This window comes from Alosa pseudoharengus, unplaced genomic scaffold (assembly GCF_046254945.1).
Source record: "Alosa pseudoharengus isolate Yale_2024_CS ecotype anadromous, Long Island Sound unplaced genomic scaffold, YU_APseudo_1.1 YU_APseudo_1.1_scf_8, whole genome shotgun sequence".
In the NCBI taxonomy this organism is placed as follows: domain Eukaryota; kingdom Metazoa; phylum Chordata; class Actinopteri; order Clupeiformes; family Clupeidae; genus Alosa; species Alosa pseudoharengus.
The window spans coordinates 7,859,204-7,878,957 of NW_027468870.1; the positions used below are offsets into that span (position 1 = coordinate 7,859,204).

General features: G+C 47.3%; 2 protein-coding genes across 6 annotated transcripts in view; one reads left to right on the forward strand and one right to left on the reverse strand.

The window, feature by feature from the left end:
* tenm2b (teneurin transmembrane protein 2b) overlaps positions 1 to 14,008 on the forward strand; it is a 153,215-nt gene extending 139,207 nt beyond the window's left edge. For all 5 annotated transcript variants that reach the window (XM_076275115.1, XM_076275117.1, XM_076275118.1 and 2 more), the window contains 12 exons: positions 747 to 890; positions 3,630 to 3,882; positions 4,136 to 4,159; positions 4,344 to 4,576; positions 5,720 to 5,874; positions 6,194 to 7,068; positions 8,332 to 8,507; positions 9,619 to 9,854; positions 10,384 to 10,680; positions 10,913 to 12,551; positions 12,767 to 12,897; positions 13,271 to 14,008. In XM_076275115.1, coding sequence (XP_076131230.1) covers positions 747 to 890; positions 3,630 to 3,882; positions 4,136 to 4,159; positions 4,344 to 4,576; positions 5,720 to 5,874; positions 6,194 to 7,068; positions 8,332 to 8,507; positions 9,619 to 9,854; positions 10,384 to 10,680; positions 10,913 to 12,551; positions 12,767 to 12,897; positions 13,271 to 14,008 — 4,901 coding nt within the window. The remainder of the gene's footprint in view (positions 1 to 746; positions 891 to 3,629; positions 3,883 to 4,135; positions 4,160 to 4,343; positions 4,577 to 5,719; positions 5,875 to 6,193; positions 7,069 to 8,331; positions 8,508 to 9,618; positions 9,855 to 10,383; positions 10,681 to 10,912; positions 12,552 to 12,766; positions 12,898 to 13,270) is intronic.
* Positions 14,009 to 16,251: 2,243 nt separating this feature from the next.
* Positions 16,252 to 19,440, reverse strand: LOC143112360 (cysteine-rich and transmembrane domain-containing protein 1-like). The gene is made up of 3 exons (XM_076274631.1): positions 19,212 to 19,440; positions 18,195 to 18,533; positions 16,252 to 17,132 (listed from the first exon to the last, which is right to left on the reverse strand). Exons 2-3 carry the CDS (start codon positions 18,505 to 18,507, stop codon positions 17,017 to 17,019), a joined length of 429 nt encoding a protein of 142 aa, XP_076130746.1. The 5' UTR covers positions 18,508 to 18,533; positions 19,212 to 19,440; the 3' UTR covers positions 16,252 to 17,016.
* Between the last annotated feature and the right edge of the window lie 314 nt (positions 19,441 to 19,754).

Consider the following 19,754-nt stretch of genomic DNA (forward strand, 5'->3'; position numbering starts at 1 on the left):
ATGCGCGCAGAATGAAATGAATGTGTAACCATTTCTAGATCGATGATCAAATGCTTAATTGAGTTCACGCCACCAGATGCTGTGTAGGTGTGCGAGGATGTCAGGCCCTCGGGCCATGCACATTCACACTTGCTGTCAGTTACCACCAAAGCATCAGATTAAAACGAGTGCCATAATTAGCATCTCTCTACAGCCCAGCTGATGTGTCTGTTGACTCCCGCTTGTGTGTTCACTGTGTGTTTTTTAAGGCCAGTTAACAGTGGCTGTCAAGACATACAGTTGTGCCCACCTGCATATGTGTACATATATGTGCGACACATACAGTACATGTTAAAGTTCACTGATATTTAGCAGCCACTTTCATCCAAAGCGACACAGAACGCTTTGGCGGGTTGGAGTATCTGACTGATCTGACTGATCTGGTCTGTCTGTGGCATTACCGCTGCTTAAACATGGATGTGTGTGGGTGTTGATGTGTGTAATCTGTATATTCACGTGGGCAAGTGTATGTTTTGTGTGAGTGTGTGCACACATGTGTGTCATTGTATGTACAGATGTGTGTGAATGTTTGTGTGTGTGTGTGTGTGTGTGTGTGTGTGTGTGTGTGTGTGTGTGTGTGTGTGTGTACAGGTGTGACATGCAGATGTATGTGATTGTCAGTTGTTCCATAATTGTTGTGTTGGGCGTATATATTGTATATGTGTATGCCTGGCTGGTGACCGCTGGTCTCTCTGTGCCGTGTCCAGTGTCTGTGGGTTTCGAGTACGAGACGTGTCCTAGCCAGGTGCTGTGGGAGAAGAGGACGGCGGTGCTGCAGGGCTACGAGCTGGTGCCCTCCAACCTGGGAGGCTGGTCGCTGGACAAACACCACGTCCTCAACGCTCCAAGTGGTACGACTGCACACGTGCACACGTAACTTACATTGCCTCTCCAGTGCAGCACAATTAGGATGAAGTATTAACCGCACCAAGGCCATAGATTTTAGTGCCAGGGACCAATAGTTGAAAATTGTTACTCACTGCAAGTTATTCTGCGGGAAAACATTAGCTAAATAGATACATGTAAATGCAAAACTTAAATGCTCATAATCTATGTGCTGAAATTAAGATCCTATAGGTATAGACCTCCAAGAATTATCATGTGGTTCTCTGAACAGAGAGATTCAGACAGCCACACAAACTTTTGTTTTATTCATGCGGTTATGTTAGTTGTGTAGTTCTTTAATATGGAAGAAAATAGCTGAATGGGGAACATTTGAACATTTGAGCTGGCACAGTTCACCTCACAGTTAGAACCACACCAGCGCTATTGAAATCCATCTACCAAATTGGCATGTGTCACTGTGACATGGCGTGAGAGTAATCCCATTTAACTGCACCCTGACAGCATCAAACTGACACAAGGTCTTAGGAGAGAAAGGGCACAGAAAGCTTTACCAAAATAATGGGCAGGTTCACGCTCCCACTTTTAAGTGAGTCAACTGAGACTTGGGATCCATTTTCAAAGTTGTTTCTGGTCATTATTCTAGTTTTATCTGGAAGGAGTTCTTTCATGCAGAAAAAAAGCATTTTTGTCTCTTGTCAGGGATCAGGGATTAAACGCTTGTTAGAATGAAGACTTTGACGTTGTGCTTTCTGTGTAGTGCACTCCTACATAGTTACTGTGACTTTGACTTGAAGGCCCCCTCCGGTTAAAATCAAGTTTTTAACCTCATAAACATGTCCTTGTGAAGTTTCTATGACACACAGCATATCAGATCCCTAGGGGAAATTCAAGGTCACAGTAGCATACAGATAACATACACACACACATTCACTAACAGCAGAAAAAGTAATTAAAAGTATATAATATAAAAAACACAACTAAGCAATAAGGACTGTAGAAGATAAAGAATATACTAAATATACTAAAATACAAATTATACTAAATAAAACTTAATCTAAATCAATTCTAAAAAACAGTATCCACATAGTGGGTGATTAATCAATCAGGTGCGCTTGCAATAACTGAAGCAGGGACTGAGCCTGTGGTCCTCTGTGCATAAGGTAAGGTAAGGTGCTCTTTGTGAATGAGTGTCATGGTGATGGTGCAAATGAGTAAGTCAAACAGTGCAACAGTGCAAGAATAAAGTCTATATATCTATATATAAATAACTATATTAAGAAAGGTATAAGTGTGGTCACAGTTCGGCTGTGGCATGGAGGGAGGGGTTGTGCATGTGTGCTAATAAAGCATGCAAACAGTGAGGCAGAAGACAATGGTAAAGTGGCTAGTGGACAGACAGTTCAAGACATGGAGGTGGTGAAGAGGCAGACAGACTATGCAGAGAAGTCTATTTCTCCTCTTCCCTTAAGTGATGCATTGAACAGTTCAATGGCCCTGGGGATGAATGACTTCCTCAGTCTATCTGTTGTGCAAGGCAGTGAGTGAAGTCTCCAGCTGATCAGGCTCTTCTGCTTAACAATAGTGCTGTGGAGTGGATGATCAGTTAGTTTAGGGTCCTTTTGTCAGATATTGAAGTGATGCACTCCAGTTCAGCTCCCACTACAGAGCCAGCTTTCCTTACCAGCCTGTCAAGTCACCCCGCATCCTTCTTCTTTGTGCTTCCTCAACATACTACTGCATAGAAGAGGACGCTGGCAACAACAGACTGGTAGAACATCCTGAGGAGCTTGCTGCACACATTGAAGGAGCGCAGCCTACTCAGGAAGTACAGCCTGCTCTGCCCTTTCTTGTAGAGTGCGTCAGTGTTGGCTGACCAGTCCAGTTTATTGTCCAGGTGGAGACCCAGGTACTTGTAGGTGCTTACCACTTCGACATTGACCCCATCAATGGAGACTGGTAGCAGAGTGGGCTTAGACCTGCGGAAATCCACCACCATCTCCTTGGTCTTTGAAGTGTTGAGTTGGAGATGATTGAGTTTGCACCATTGCACAAAGTCCTCCACCAGGCTCCTATACTCCTCCTCCTGCCCGTTCCTGATACACCCCACAATTGCAGTATCGTCAGAAAACTTCTGCATGTGGCATGACTCAGTGTTGTAGCAGAAGTCAGATGTGTACAAGGTGAACAGAACTGGAGAGAGCACAGTTCCCTGTGGCGCTCCGGTGCTGCTGATCACAGTGTCAGAAAGACAGTTCTTCAGTCTGACGAACTGTGGTCGCTCCATCAGGTAATCTGTGATCCAGGTTACCAGGTGAGCGTCCACACCCATCTGCAAGAGCTTGTCTCCCAGTCTGAGGGGTTGGATGGTGTTAAAAGCACTTGAGAAATCAAAGAACATGATTCTCACAGCACTTTTCCCCTTGTCCAGGTGAGAATGTGTCCTGTGTAGAAGATAAGTGATGGCATCGTCCACGCCCACTTTCTCCTGTGCAAGAGCAAAAAAAGCAGTTAAGGGCATGGCTGAGGATTTCCACATTGGAACTGTGGTTTTAACCAAGCCATTTTAAGGACATGAAGTGATTATTTTTATTAAATAAAACTTATAAATATGTCACTTTGAGGAATAGAGATGAAAGTGATTAGGATTTAATCAGTGCCTGGAGTGGCTCTTTAACTGGTTTCCTCAGCGGTCATTAAATTACACCCACGGATGTCGTTCCTCTTCTTCCTCGCTCCCCGAACAGGCATTCTGCACAAGGGCAGCGGCGAAAACGTCTTTGTGTCGCAGCAGCAGCCGCCGGTCATCACCACCGTCATGGGCAACGGCCGGCGGCGGAGCATGTCCTGCCCCAGCTGCAGCGGCGCGGCCGAGGGGAACAAGCTGCTGGCACCCGTAGCTCTGGCCTGTGACGCCGACGGCAACCTGTACGTGGGCGACATGAACTTTGTGAGGCGCGTTTACCCCTCACTCAACACCACAGCCGTCCTGGATCTCGGGTAGGGAGAGAGCGCTTGCAGCGCGTTTCTGTTGCTCTTTATATACCGCTGCTGAATCAGGTGTACGTTTATATATATAAATGTATTGTACTATATATCCTGTAACTTTATAGTGACCCCATGTGTAATACCGTATACATTACTTTATACTGTAACACATTACCGTGATAAATATTTTGGTCATTTCAACTGTATACTGTATGTATTATTACAAATAATGTTGTGTTTTCTTTTCACTGCTTTTGACATGAAGAAAAAACAAGGACTTAAGGCATGGGTAAGGCATTATAAGGTTGATATATTTATGCTCTTTACAAATGAAAAATTCTTTCACCCTTTTCCCCTCATAATTGTACTTTTCCTTGTTTACTTCAATCATTTTACCAGTGTGTTTACTTTACCATAGCAACCACAGCTAGACAGCTAGCTCAAAATTATTTATTTTATTCTCTTTTCCATAGTAACAGTCCGACTCATAAGTACTACATGGCGTCCGACCCGGTGACCAAAGCGCTGTTCCTGTCCGACACCAACTCTCGGCAGATCTACCGCGTGCAGTCACTGAACGGCGGCCGGGCACTGCTCGAGAATGCCCAGGTGGTGGCAGGGACCGGTGAGCAGTGTGTGCCCTTCGACGAGGCCCGCTGTGGGGACGGGGGCAAGGCCGTGGAGGCCACCCTTATGACTCCCAGAGGTGAGTGACCCTCACACTCACACACACACACACACACACACACACAACACCGGGGGGCACCTAGCGGCCAACTGTCACTCACAACAACTTAGCAGAGAAGATGACGCTGCTCATCATCGCTTCTGCTTTCTCCAAGCTGATGTCTGTGTCGTCCCTAAAGAAGTTTCCCACTGCTTCGACTCGACTTATCTCGTCTCTCTCAGGAGACTGTGTGCGTGTGTGTGTGTGTGTGTGCGTGTGTGTGTGTGTGTGTGTGTGTGCGTGTGTGTGTGTGTGTGTGTGTGTGTGTGTGTGTGTGTGTGTGTGCGTGTGTGTGTGTGTGTGTGTGTGTGTGTGTGTGTGTGTGTGCGTGTGTGTGTGCGTGTGTGTGTGTGTGTGTGCGTGTGTGTGTGTGTGTGTGTGTGTGTGTGTGTGTGCGTGTGTGTGTGTGTGTGTGTGTGCTTGTGTGTGTGTGTGTGTGTGCGTGTGTGTGTGCGTGTGTGTGCGTGTGTGTGTGTGTGTGTGTGTGCTTGTGTGTGTGTGTGTGTGTGTGTGTGTGTGTGTGTGCGTGTGTGTGTGTGTGTGCGTGTGTGTGCGTGTGTGTGTGTGTGTGCGTGTGTGTGTGTGTGTGTGTGTGCTTGTGTGTGTGTGTGCGTGTGTGTGTGTGCTTGTGTGTGTGTGTGTGCGCGTGTGTGTTTCTCCCTCTCCTCCATCGTCTCCGTCACTCTCTCCTCTCCTCCTCACTCCCCAGCCTACAAAGCTCAGCTCTGGGGGGTAAAAACCGCTTTTCTAAAGAATAATTAGCAGTGAGTGGAAAGCAGTGCAGAGAGCGGCGCAGTGACCTGGAAGAGAAGGGCTCTGACGCGCGCCTGCCAAACCGAGTGTCACGCTGTCACGTCGAGTCTGTCTGCGAGCGGCGAGGAAGAGCGAGGCTCTGTCGGATGAGGAAGCACTCGGAGGTCTCGCGCTGAAAAGTAGAAAGTGAACAATTCCCCGCGGAGCTGACAGGGCTCCCGTTAGCTGTGTGTGTTTGTCTGTTGAACCACATCATTCCTCCCCCTTCCCCTCCTCTTAATCGGGTGAGAATGCCAACACTGTTGTGACTAAGACAGCCTTTTTCCTCCTTGCCCTTTCTCTCCCCCTGTGTGTCTGTCTGTCTGTCAGGCATTGCCGTGGATAAGAAGGGCTTCATGTACTTTGTGGACGCCACCATGATCCGCAAGGTGGACCAGAACGGCATCATCTCCACGCTGATCAAAGCCAACGACCTGACCGCCGTGCGACCCCTCAGCTGCGACTCCAGCATGGACATTAGTCAGGTGAGCGCTGCCCTTCGTCCTGTTCCCGCCGCCGCCGCAGCTGAAGCTTTTGCCGGCTCAGAGGTATCGATCCCTTAGTCTGCCATCTTATTACTCTCGCTGACTAACCATGACTGTGAGCTTGATGGCGGCAGCAGGGAGCGTCACAAGGCCAGTAAATCCCTCAGCGTTGGTCATTTGGCGTTTGGTGTGATTGGAATGAGAGGGCCGCAAGCAGAGCGCGACCCTGCCGGAGACTGAGCTGCTTCGGTCACTCTGAGTGAGTGAGAGACATAAGATGGACGTTTCAGGTGTTTTTTTTTTCTGCTTTGACTCACAGGTGCGCCTGGAGTGGCCGACAGACCTGGCGGTGAACCCCATGGACAACTCGCTGTACGTGCTGGAGAACAACGTCATCCTGCGCATCACCGAGAACCACCAGGTGAGCATCATCGCCGGGCGGCCCATGCACTGCCAGGTGCCGGGCATCGACTACTCGCTCAGCAAGCTGGCCATCCACGCCGCGCTGGAGAGTGCCACCGCCATCGCGCTGTCGCACGACGGCGTGCTCTACATCGCCGAGACGGACGAGAAGCGCATCAACCGCGTGCGGCAGGTGAGCGCCGACGGCGAGATCTCGCTGCTGGCCGGCACGCCGTCCGAGTGCGACTGCAAGAATGACGTCAACTGTAACTGCTTCGCTGGTGATGATGGGTACGCGGCCGATGCCGGCCTGAACGCACCCACCTCCCTGGCCACCTCGCCGGACGGTACGCTCTACATTGCCGACCTCAACAACATCCGCGTGCGCGCCATTCGCCGCAATCACCCACCTCTGACCAACACTGGTCAGTTCCAGGTAGGGTCACCTCATGAGCAGGAGCTCTACGTGTTCAACAGAGACGGCTCGCACAAGCAGACCATCAGCCTGGTAACTGGCCAGGTGCTGTTCAACTTCAGCTACGGTGCCGACGGCGAGCTGGTGTCCGTCACCGACAGCGCCAACAACACGGTGAGGATCCGCCGCGACGTGGCCGGACCGCTCCGCCTGGTCCTGCTGCCGGAGAACCAGGTGGTGAGCCTGGGGTTGGACCCAGCCGGAGGCCTGCGCTCAGTGTCTGCACTCAACCAGGAGGTGGCGCTACTGAGCTACGCAGCCAGCACAGGCCTGCTGACCTCCAAGGTGGACGACACGGGCTGGACCAACTTCTATGAGTAAGTAACTAAGAGGCTGAGGGTTTTTTATATTCTGAGGGGTTTTTGTGTTTTTTGTATGTGGTGTTATATCAGCATTTTTGTTGTTGGTGAGTATTACATCATGTGATAACAATGTTGTTTGGTTATCCGGCATTTCTTCTGAATGTGTTGGTGAGTTCAGTCTGTATGTGATGCAGTCTGAATGTTGTAGCAGCTGATTAGAAGGAAAGCAACAGCAGTGCTTGAGAAATGTTCATGCGAGTATTTCAGTACTAGGTCGCCACCCAGTGTTTGCTGTGAAGAACTGCTCTCATGCGGGACTGAGTCTTCCACTGCTTCCACTGCCTGCACTACACTAGTTTACACTCTAAAAAGGTCATTGTATAGTTATCTGTTCCAGGTACATACCAGGGGTCCGTTGCACAAAAGCAGAATTAAGACATCCGGGATAAGTTACTGAGCTGCGCTCAATGAATCCAAAACAAGAGCGTACAGGCTTAATTGGTTGCACAACGAGCAAGCCAGGATGAGCAGACACGGGTTCATCAAGCCAGGTGAAACCTATCCTGGATAAGTGCGCGCTCACGGCTCCCTCAAATAGACCCCGCCACCGATCACAGATTCACTGATTCACCATGGCAACTAGAGGGGCTTCATTGCTTCTTCTACGGTGTGAAGTAGGTAGCGATAGCCTTTTCACCACAGCAACAAACAGCAACACCTCTGTTTAGGAGAATATTGCAACTAGTGCCACGACCACCACGCGCAAAATGGTTAGGCACTCCCGTGACGTCACATTGTCGCATGACAGGTCGGGAATGGCGAGTATGTAAAAGTTATTTAATGATCACAAACGTTTAAATAATGACAGTGGGTCTAGGTATATGTGATAACAATGTGTAGTGGGCAGTGGAATAACTATTGGTTTCCGTTTGTGGTGACTGCTGACTGAGATAAGGGATGAGATTAAATAGATCCTGGAACTACTAGCTCCACAGAATAAATCGCCATAGTAACTTATACCATAACATATCCTGCTGCCCCCTATCCCGCTTTTGTGCAACTGGATCGCGGATAAATTGAGCCAGGATAACCAAGATATCCCGGCTTAATCCCTTATCCTAGTTTTGTGCAATAGGCCCCCGGGCAAGCAGTCTGTCTAAACAATAGCAGAGTGACATATGTGGTTCAGAGGCTCAAGAAGCTGGTGTGTGAGTTGAGGCAGTCTGGTGGGAAGCTTGTTTAACTAACCCATGACTATTTTTTCCCTCCACTCCACAGATATGATAGTGAGGGCCGCCTAACCAATGTGACTTACCCCACGGGGATGGTGACGAGTCTCCATCGCGAGATGGAGCAATCCATCAACATTGACATTGAGAGCTCCAACAGGGATGACGATGTCACGGTCATCACCAATTTGTCATCCGTCGAGGCATCGTACACCGTGGTTCAAGGTGAAAAATTGGTTTTGAAATGCTTCTATTTATTTCAATCTGCTGCTGCTGTTACTAGATATATGTGTGAGTGTGTAGTAAAAGAAAAATGTGTGTGTGTGTGTGTGTGTGTGTGTGAGTATGTGTCTCTGCTTGTGTTTTTATGTGTTATGCATCTGGTTTGGTACATGTACATTTCTGTGTATGTAAGTCTGTGTTTATGTGTATGTGCATATGTGTGTGTGTCAGTTGACTCATACCACACTCAGTCACACACTCATAACTCATGACATATATCACTTTTGAGCCAGAGTATTGCCAGTGACACACTAAATCGTAATCTAGGGCATAAGAAGCCAAACAAATGTGTCTGGCCCAAAGCGTCACCTATTCAGCGATCCCTGGCTTTATTTCAGCCGTTTAGCAGCAAGAAAAAGAGGCTGAGCAGGCAATAGTATCCCCCACTGTCCCAGGGGGGAGTTAGTGTGACAGAAAAATAAACGTAATCTCATTCCACCGTGTGGAGCCTTGTGGAGCGCTGAGACCGCGAGTTTAAGTAATATATGTGATAGCGTGCCCTCCGAGGATCGTAAAAAGAGGAAAAGCTAGCAAGCCGCCTTAAACTGAGCACTTCATTTCCACGGAATTCTTGCAGTTTGAACTCCAATGGCCTTCGCAAAGTACATTTGCCTGTTGGAACTGGCAAAAGTTTGGCCTTCTCCCTGTTTTATTAAGATAAACGAGATTTGAAAGCTGTTAGTGGTTGCGGCTTTTTCTGTTAACTTCTACTCTGAGATGCACTTAGAAGTTTCTTGTGCCCTTGATCTCACTGGTGATTGTGTTTCCAGGTGCACTGGCCTCCAAAGCAGCGTGTGATCTAATTACTGCGTGTAGATGAAATTTGAGCCACCTGTTCTGCTTTTCTGAAAGATACCCATTTTTCCCCCCTCCGTGGCAATCACTTGCATTTCACTCAAAAAAAAATTATACCCACATCATCTTACTCAAGAGACAGCTTTTCCTCGAAATACAGTTCCTACAAGCAGCTCAAGACTAATGCTCTCTGGTAGCATTAAAACAAAGCTTCCATTACTTTGTGTAATAACATAACTCTCTTTCGCTCACTTTCCAGAGCAAGTGCGAAACTCTTTCCAGCTCTGCTATAATGGCACGCTGCGCGTCTCCTATGCCAACGGCATGGGCATCAGTTTCCTGACCGAGCCGCACATCCTGGCCGGAGCGGTCAGCCCCACCATTTGGCGCCGGAACATCACGCTGCCCACGGACAGCGGTCTCAACTCCATCGAGTGGAGGATGAGGAGGGAGCCCACCAAGGGAAGGGTCACCATATTCGGCAGGAAGCTACGGGTGGGTCTTCCGCTTCTCCACTTCAGTTTTCACCATAAGCTGTGAAAATGACTTGTGAGGTACTTATGAAGTAGAGAAGAAGAGCAGCCTGTCGGACTTGCACCAAACAAACCGAATGGCCACACTTACTATGTTACCATGATGTTGCCATTTTTCTTGTAGAATATTATTTATTTAGTTGAAGCATTTGCCAGCTTTTCCCTTAAAATAATTTCCCTCATCTGTGTAGCTTTATAGACTTACCATATCAACTCTGCTTCAGTTTTTACAATAAGCTGTGAAAATTACTTGTGAGGTTGTGAGAAGAGGAACTTGTTAGTGCTAAAAAGACTACTTACTGTTTTGGCCACACTTACTGCTTAATATGATGTTTTTTGTTAGACTACTTATTATATAATTTAATATTTACCAGCTTTGTCTCAAAATGAATTCCCCTTATCACTAAAAGTTGCTGTACTATCAGTATTATTAAAAGAATTGTTTGTGGACACCATCATGACCCACTCCCCTCTGTGCTCTCTTCACGCAGGCCCACAACAGGAACCTGATCTCCATCGACTTTGACCGCAACACACGCACAGAGAAGATCTACGACGACCACCGCAAGTTCACGTTGCGCATCATCTACGATGCGCATGGCCGTCCAGCCACCTGGCTGCCCAGCAGCAGCCTGGCGCTGGTCAACGTGACGTACGCACCCAGTGGCCGGCTTCTGGGCCTGCAGCGCGGCAGCATGAGCGAGAAGAGGGAGTTCGACACCTTTGGACGCATGCTCTCCCGCACGTTCGTAGATGGAAAAGTTTGGAGTTTCAGCTACCTGGACAAAGTGAGTTTTAGTGTAACTTGCTGGCTACCATGCTGATTTGCTAGAGTCTCATTGTTATTAGTATATAAATATCAATGGTATCATATAGTATATTATGTATACATGGTATCTCATTGTATTATGGTATCTAAGTATCTCATTGTCTCATTAAATATTATTGTACTCAATATTTTTGTTTCTCTGTCTTAACTGTAAACTTCTCTTTCCTGAACTTCTCTCCTTCTCGCCACAGTCCATGGTGCTACTGCTTCAGCAGAGCCAAAAGCAGTATGTGTTTGAGTTTGACACCTCTGGTCGGATCTCCTCTGTCACCATGCCCAGCATGGCCAAACACACCATGTCTACTCACGTGTCTGTTGGCTACATCCGCAACACCTACAACCCTCCCGAGAGCAACGCCTCGGTCATCCATGACTTCAGCGAGGATGGACGGCCATGCGCCACCTTCTACCTGGGCACAGGCCGACGCGTCCTGTACAGGTATGGCAAGCTGGGGAAGCTCTCAGAGGTGCTTTACGACGGCACCTCTGTCACATTTGGTTACGACGACACAGCCGGAGTCCTGAAGATGGTCAACCTGCAGAGCGGGGGGTTCTCGTGCACGATCCGGTACCGCAAACTGGGCCCCCTTGTGGACAAACAGATGTACCGCTTCTCAGAGGAGGGTATGGTGAATGCGCGCTTTGATTACACCTACCATGACAACAGCTTCCGGGTGGCCAGCATCAAGCCTGTCATCGGGGAGACCCCATTGCCGGTGGATCTTTACCGCTACGACGAGATCTCGGGGAAAGTTGAGCATTTCGGCAAGTTTGGCATCATCTACTACGACATCAACCAGATCATCACCACCGCCGTCATGACGCTCAGCAAGCACTTCGACGCCCACGGGCGCATCAAGGAGGTGCAGTACGAGATCTTCCGCTCGCTCATGTACTGGATGACGGTGCAGTACGACAGCATGGGGCGTGTCATCAAGCGTGAGCTGAAGATCGGCGCCTACGCTAACACCACGCAGTACCGCTACGAGTACGACGGTGACGGGCAGCTCGTGGCCGTCAAGGTGGGCGACTGGTTCACCTGGCGCTACAGCTACGACCTGAACGGCAACCTGCACCTGCTCAACCCCGGCAACAGCTTCCGACTGCTGCCCCTGCGCTACGACCTGCGCGACCGGCTCACACGCCTCGGCGACATGCAGTATCGGCTGGACGAGGACGGCGTGCTGAGCCAACGCGGCTCCGACGTCTTCGAGTACAACTCCAATGGCCTGCTGGAACGCGCCTACAGCCGAGGGGCCAGTGCCGGCGGCGCTGGCGACGGCTGGAGCGTCCGCTACCGCTACGACGGCCTCGGCCGCCGCGTCTCCCGCAAGACGGACGGCGGTCAGCACCAGCAGTACTTCTACGCCGACCTCAACTACCCGGCGCGCGTCACGCACATCTACAACCACTCCGGTGGGGAGATCACCACCTTCTACTACGACCTGCAGGGCCACCTGTTCGCCATGGAGGTGAGCAACGGCGAGGAGTACTACATCGCCTCGGACAACACCGGCACGCCTCTCGCCATCTTCAGCAGCAACGGGCAGATGGTCAAGCAGCTGCAGTACACGGCATATGGGGAGGTCTACTTCGACTCCAACCCAGACTTCCATCTGGCCATCGGCTTCCACGGCGGCCTCTACGACCCGCTCACCAAGCTGGTGCACTTCATTCAGAGAGACTTTGACGCTCTGGCAGGCCGCTGGACCGCGCCGGACCACAGGCTGTGGCCAAAGATTGGCAAAGAGCCAGCACCATTTAACCTGTACGCGTTCAAAAACAACAACCCACTCAGCGACATGATTGATGTCAGAAATTATGTCACAGGTGAGTTTATTATGGAATCACTACTCAAATATTACTTTATATTTACCTATACTGTATATATCATATTATATATTTAGATATAATATAGATGTTATTTACTTTATCACCTAGCTTGTGGTTTTGTCTTTGTATGGTTTTGTTTTGCATTGTGAAAAGCTTTTTACCTGTATGTTTACACTGTCATGTGTTTGACAACCCTTTGCGTTGTTCTGTAGATGTAAAGAGCTGGCTAGTGATGTTCGGGTTTCAGCTCAGCAACATCATCCCCGGTTTCCCCCGACACCCTATGTACTTTGTAGACCCTCCCTATGAGCTTCTGGCAAGCCAGGACAGTGACCACTCACGGGTAAGCACCTAGCTCAGGGCAGTTTTACAGCATGGCTATTTTAAATAGGGACTCATAGAATTTTTTCCATGCATTAATCCATTGCTTCTAAATCTGGGACAACTGAATCAGGTAAATAACATGGCACTCAGGTTGAAATTATCTTGTTATAGCTGTGCTAGGAGGAATCATTGTCAGTGCATTAGGCTGGAGGCATTAACAAGCAAGACTAAAATTGCATTATGCAGCTATGCACCAGCAAGCATATGAGCCAGCAAAATTCAATCAGCCCAAAGCAGGGATAGAGAATATTACTCGAAGCGAGACCATATCTGTCATGACTCGCGTTGCCATGGATACTAATCACTGCCCCTTGACCTTGCATTTCTCGCAGCTCATTACCGGAGTCCAGCATGCGGCGGAGAGACACAACCAGGCATTCATGGCTCTAGAGGGGAGGCTACTGAACAAGGAGCGGCGAGCCAAGCGGGACAGGCCAGGCTACTGGTTTGGAACCAAAGTGCCCATCATCGGACGTGGCATGATGATGGCGGTCAAAGATGGGCACGTGGTGGCCAGTGTGTCGGGCATGGCCAGCGAGGACAGCCGCAAGATCGCCCAGGTGCTCAACAACGCCATCTACCTGCAGGGTGCGCACTACACCATCGAGGGGCGTGACTGCCACTTCTTCGTGAAGCTGGGCCTGGCGGACAGCGACCTGCAGGCGCTCGGGCTGAGCAGCGGGCGCAAGGTGCTGGAGAGCGGCGTCAACGTGACGGTCAGCGGCCGCTCGCGGCGCGGCGTCACCGTGGAGCTCCACACGGCCACGCTGGCGTTCAGCGTGCGCTACGGCCTGACGGCCGAGACGCTGGACAAGGAGCGCGCGCGGCTGCTGGAGCAGGCCCACCAGAGGGCGCTGGCGGGGGCCTGGGCGCGGGAGCTGCGGCAGGCGCAGGACGGACGGCACGGCGAGCGCGCCTGGACCGACGCCGAGAAGCAGCAGCTCCTGGCCGTGGGGAAGGTGCCCGGCTACGACGGCTACTACGTCCTGCCCGTGGAGCAGTACCCGCAACTGGCCGACAGCAGCACCAACATCCAGTTCCTCAAGCAGACGGAGATGGGGAGGAGGTAACAGAGTGGCGCCACGCTCTCACACCAAACGCCACCTCTGGAGCGGGCACACACAGGCTCCGCAGGGCAACTGTCGCTAAGACTAATGGAATGCGAGTGAACTTCAGAGCACTGGCAGTACCAAGATTGAACTGAATTAGGCCAGTTTGGAAAGTGCATTTCAAAAGCACCCATGAAAACAATGAAAAAATTACATTTGTTTTGTTGTTAACTATCTTTTTTAGTGAATAATGTTTCCACTCATTGGTTGGGTGGGGATAGGGTTTGTGACTGAAATTCTGGTGGATGCCTCAGCCATCCTACAAACATGTTCCTCTGAACTTATGTCTGAGGAACCTGCAAAAAAAAAAAAAAAAAATGTAATGTTTGTATGGCCCAGAAGACGCAAACACCTTTTTGTGATGGACCTTTTAAAGGGACTTAAGCCTGAGAGCTCATTTCAGGTCGTATACAGATGTACCCAGACATGGCCATAGCACCCAGAGAATGACTTCAAAGGTGATGTCTGTTGAGTAGAAGTGTATATGAACCAGGAAATACACTTGATTTCCCCTCTTTGTATTTGCACTATATGACAATCATGAGAAAGTCACACGTTTCATCAGAGATGGCTGTGAGTAACAGCACCCTGTGAGGGTGAAATGTTTTTTTTTATGTAAAATATGTAAAAAGAGTGATTTTTTTTTATGAAGGAGATGCTGGGTGAAAAAAATCTGTGTTGTCGCCATTGTTTATACTTCAAAAATTAAGTCTTTTGAAACTGTGAAACACATATTGAGTGTCTGTGTAAAACACTAACATTTGTTTAGCACTGTAGAGCATTGAGCTGATCTCAGAGTTGTACATTTCTTCAAAAAGGAAGTGGCTTTTGTGGTGTGTTGTGAATTGTCATAGAAAGAACTGCTTTGCCATTCTCATGTTATATGCCCCATGGCAGCGCTCATTAATTTAATAATTTAAATATCCCCAAGCATTGTTTTAATAATTTCGCTCTTTCAACTATTGTTTCTTCCCCTGAAACATTCTCGTTTTCACTGTGAGGGGCCACAGTATGGATGTTTTTGGAATCGTTACAAAGACACATTACAAGAGTAGGGAAGGATGATGATTTTAACAGAATAAACGGTTCGATTTTCAACTTCAAATTCATTTATACTCTCACTCTGTTTTTCTCCCACACCATATTAGTCCTTTATTCATATAAACCTCTAGTAAATTAGAAATGCCACCTTCATAGCCACCTCACCATACCCCATCCGAGTCACACACTGGCCTGTTTTATGCAAGCTCATGTTCCGGTTTACACAATATATTTATGAATGTCCAGTGTAAATATTGTCTGACTAAAACGGTTCCAAGGGTGTTGTCGACATAAATGGTCAGATCTGCGTTCTGACCACCCGACCAAATCATTTCCTGTAAAGCACACATGGGAAAGGGACGATCAGAGACCAGCTTTAAATAGCATAGAGCAGTCTGGGGGTAACCTTACACTGACCCAATATACTGCAGGTATGGGGGAGGGGCGCCCAGGTTGGACAACTTTTTCAGACAACTTTTCACAGAGGCCCAGTTTAATTATCACAGAATGTACATACATTATTTTGATAACTTGTATTAATTGCTTGTAAAATGTTGCTGGATTTTCCCATGGCGCAAATATCCGATTAAGCAACCAAGTGCTATCGTATTTAATCTGCAGAAAGCGTGTCTCACATACACAAGTCATTTTTAACATTCATTAAGTTTCACAGAAGGCAGTAGTCCTTGACCCCTGTTCCTATCATAGGGGTGTAACAGTGAAGAGTCTCAGCACAGTGTCAGAAAGACATGTAAGCCCTGTGTGACCATACAGCCGCACCCACTAACACATCATATACTCTAGGGCTACACATTAAATATTTAAAAAAACTGAACATTTATTTACAAGTATTGATCCACAGGCCTTACAGATCAATCTAGTGCACCTAATAAAAAATAAAAAAAACTGCTAGGCTTTGTAGTCTCAAAATAGGTAACAAACTCGTGCATCTTGACTTGTTTTTGCCCTAGTAAAGGGACTATTGTGTTTAGAAATTGATAGATAGTACCAAACAAAATTTTTTTAAATGATTTCTGATTTTTTTTTAAGTTTGTTTCTACCTAACAATTCCAGTTATTTCTTATAAATGATACTCGATTCTTATACACATAATAAGAATAATATGATTTTCTTGTATGAGTCTATAAAGGATCAGAGAGAAGTAGGTTGAGCAAATTTATTTGTTGTAAGATCAGTAGTGACAGGAAAAATGTTGTGGAAAACAAAACAAACTGCCACCTGACACAAACATCGGTGACAAAATGTGGCTATATGGCACTGGCTGGTGCTTAATATAAGGCAACTGTATGGTTTAGGCGGAGAAACATTGTAGAATAATATATATTTCCTTCAAGATCCAGCCTCTACAGGATGTAGTTGGGTACTGCACTTTGTTTGTGTAAATCTGAGTGTTTGGTCAATGATTGATATACTCCCCTAGAACCCTATTTGTAGTTGTTCGACATGTTTCATGGTATCTGTATGTGTATTACTCTGATTACCCATGAAAAAGCAATACATTCAGTCAAAAGAATGGTTTGATTAAGAATTATCCAGTCCTAACTACAAAATTCTAACTGGACACATTCAGGTGCTAATAAATACCATGTCTGGTTAAATCCTTACAACCACTGCGGGTACCGTTACTATGCAAGATATATAATTTTATTTAATACATTTAATGTGATATAAAACAAAGTATGCTATTTTAACAGCAGCTTAAACAGACAACAAATATTTAATTTATAAATGATTTCATTCACACAGTAGTCATCTCTAACGTACATTAAGATGTAACATGTAATACCTAGAACACTAAAATAACACATCTTCAAGCTTTTGTCACAAGGATAAGAAAGTGTCTTACAGGCTATACATCAGTGTATCTTATGGATTCTTCTGATGAGGTCAGTGGTGGGGGGTTGTGGTCAGGTCATCATGTCCCACAGGCAACAGCAGCAGAGGGCCGCCCAGCAGGCGGTCAGGCAGGTCCCAGCGTCAGGCCCAGAGTCAGCTGGGCGCTGCTGCTGCTCCACCACATACACTGAGGACAGGGAGGGTGGATATGCATAAGGGTCAAAGGTCAAAGTGTGTGGACAGAAAATCATATGGATACACAAGTCACAAGTTACAAAGTCAGGAAAGAGGAAGTGTCAAGAAGAGACATTCGAGGTGAATACAGTCGAACAGAGCTGTAGAACAATAACCCATCCATGCCTCCCGAACAGAAGCTTATAACACATTATGTGACAATGCCGATGATAGAAGTTGATTTTTCTGCTTTTTTAAACTTATTAGAGTTACTAGATTGATCAGGAAGTGGAACTGTGCTCTGTGGTGACGAAAACAGGAAAGTACATGAGCAACACATGAAATACTGTGGTTGATTCAGTTCACTCTTTTGTAGTTGATTAAGAGGCAGCTCTGTGTTTGAGAGCAAGATAAGACTCCATGGCCTATAAACAAGTCTGGTGTTAAATACACTGTTACATGTAAACCTCCAGAGCCCCCAGTCAGAGGTGCCCTTTGTTATCACTGCATGACTTTATGACGTGATCACTGATGGTAATTTTCCTAGTACCACAGATATCTGGAAACTCAGGATCAGTCAGGATGATGGCCAATCAGGAAACAGGCTTTATTCTTTCAATGATGCGCATCAAGGGAGAGAGACAAGCTTCAACTGGAGGATTTACCCATTTACACAAAAGTATCCTGAGCTTAAGTAGGTTACAAACAAACGGGGGATGTGACCTCTAGCTCTGTATGGATAGGGAATAAATGTTCAGGGGTGGTCCCAAAGGCAGGGTCTACTTTGTTACTTTGTTTGTTCTGGTATGACAGAAACCAAACACAGGAAGTTTCTCTAATGTTTGTGGGTTTGTTTTTCAAAATAGGGTGGTCTTGGTTGCCTTTACATCCATAACCAAAAAGTTCCTCCAAAACATAAAAGGCAAAAAAAAGGATTCTAACAATGGCAAAACAGACATTGAGTAACTTCTACAGTATTACACTGGACTAGTTAGAGGCTTGAGTGCTACCTACTGATATTTCAGTCACCATAAACAAGTTCACAATACTGAGAAGTTACTGTCAAACCGCCTACCTGTGTTTTTGGGCTGCCCATACATTGCTCCTGGTGGGGCATCCTGCCATCCATACTGCGGTTGTGGAGGCACCTGGTATCCCTGGTAGCCCGGCTGTGCTGGGTATACCCCCGGGGGCCCCGGTGGATAGTTAGGGTAGCCTGGGTGAGCCCCATCTGGAGGGACTGGGTACCCTTGAGCCTGGTACCCTTGTGCAGGATATGCAGGGTAGCCTGGAGCAGAGGGCCCGGCGTAACCAGGGGCAGAGGGCCCGGCGTAACCAGGGGCAGAGGGGCCAGGGCCCGCATAGGGAGGTGGCTGATCGTAGTTCATTTACAGCAACTTGTGCTTAGGCCTACCTGTTGGCCAAGATATAAAACATTGCTTAACGAAATTGGAAAAAATACATACACTTCACAGAAATAAACTGACTAAAATGTGTGAATTCCAGCCTGAAGCCTATAACAGAATGACTGGAACAGTGTGCCTCTGAAAGACGTCTTTGTCAGAGTGTGATATGGGCAGTAACTGACTCAACCTTACCAAGACAGCATTCCAGTGAGGCAACAGCAGCCTTAACAGAAGTTGGCCAAATGTATAGTTTTATATCCATATTAATCTGCGCACAAATGCTGATACGCACCTCTTCAAATACTGTGAACTGTGTGAAGAGGACGACACGTGACCTTTGTACCAGAACGACGAGAACAATTCGCCTTTATTCTTAAGAAAACTCAGTCTACACGGTGATGGACCCTTGGCCGTTTTTGTTTCTTGTTCCAGTGTTTTGTTTTCCAAACAAATTGCGGAAAAGGCAGGAATTTAAGCAGACTATAAGCCTATAATAGCTACTCTAATTACAACACAGTGCGATGTCACCGCCTGAGACAATTTTCATGTTTACTGGTCAAGCAAAAGTTTGTGAATATGACCGAAGTTTCAGTTCATTATTGGCCCTAAAAAGAAGGAAAATGCATATAGTTTTTAAAGAAGCTATCGACCACGACCGCGTTTTAGAAAGGTATCGTGTGACTTACTCTGAAGTGAATTGTGGAACGCTGTGCCAGGCCGTTAAACTTTTTCAGTTGTATCCGCCGTAGAAGCTTCACTGTTAATCCATAAATCGTCGGTGGCTTTGATTTCTCTCATCCAAAGGATTTAATAAATTCTACTTGTCGATAGTGCTTCAATGTAATGAAGTCAGTTGTTCGCTACGCGAAGTTGTCCTACAGATGATCAGGTGACTCGCGCTTGACAAGGGCTATAGATACGTCATTAGCAAACGTAGTGGATTTCGATCCTTCGCAGTCAACGGTGTCCACCAGGGGAGGGGAGGGGAGGGAAGGGGAGGGGGGGGGGGGGGGCTGATTAGAGAATTGCTGGTAAAACATTAACTTGCACAAGAGCCTAATCCTGTCTTCACTTCAATCATCACTTACTCAATGTCAAAGTACCATGGAATTAAGAAATAGGCTACAATGGTAATTATTTCTGAGAAATCCTCCTCCTCCCTTTGTCTCCTGTAGCTTTGAATGCATTGAACACTAGAATATTGTTTACATGATCACATAAAATAAAAT

Coding starts and splice junctions, on each gene's coding strand:
- LOC143112360 (XM_076274631.1), bottom strand. CDS start 18,507: ATGAACTACGATCAGCCACCTCCCTATGCGGGCCCTGGCCCCTCTGCC. Junction 17,133..18,194: donor TGGGCAGCCCAAAAACACAG/GTAGGCGGTTTG, acceptor CCCTGTCCTCAG/TGTATGTGGTGGAGCAGCAG.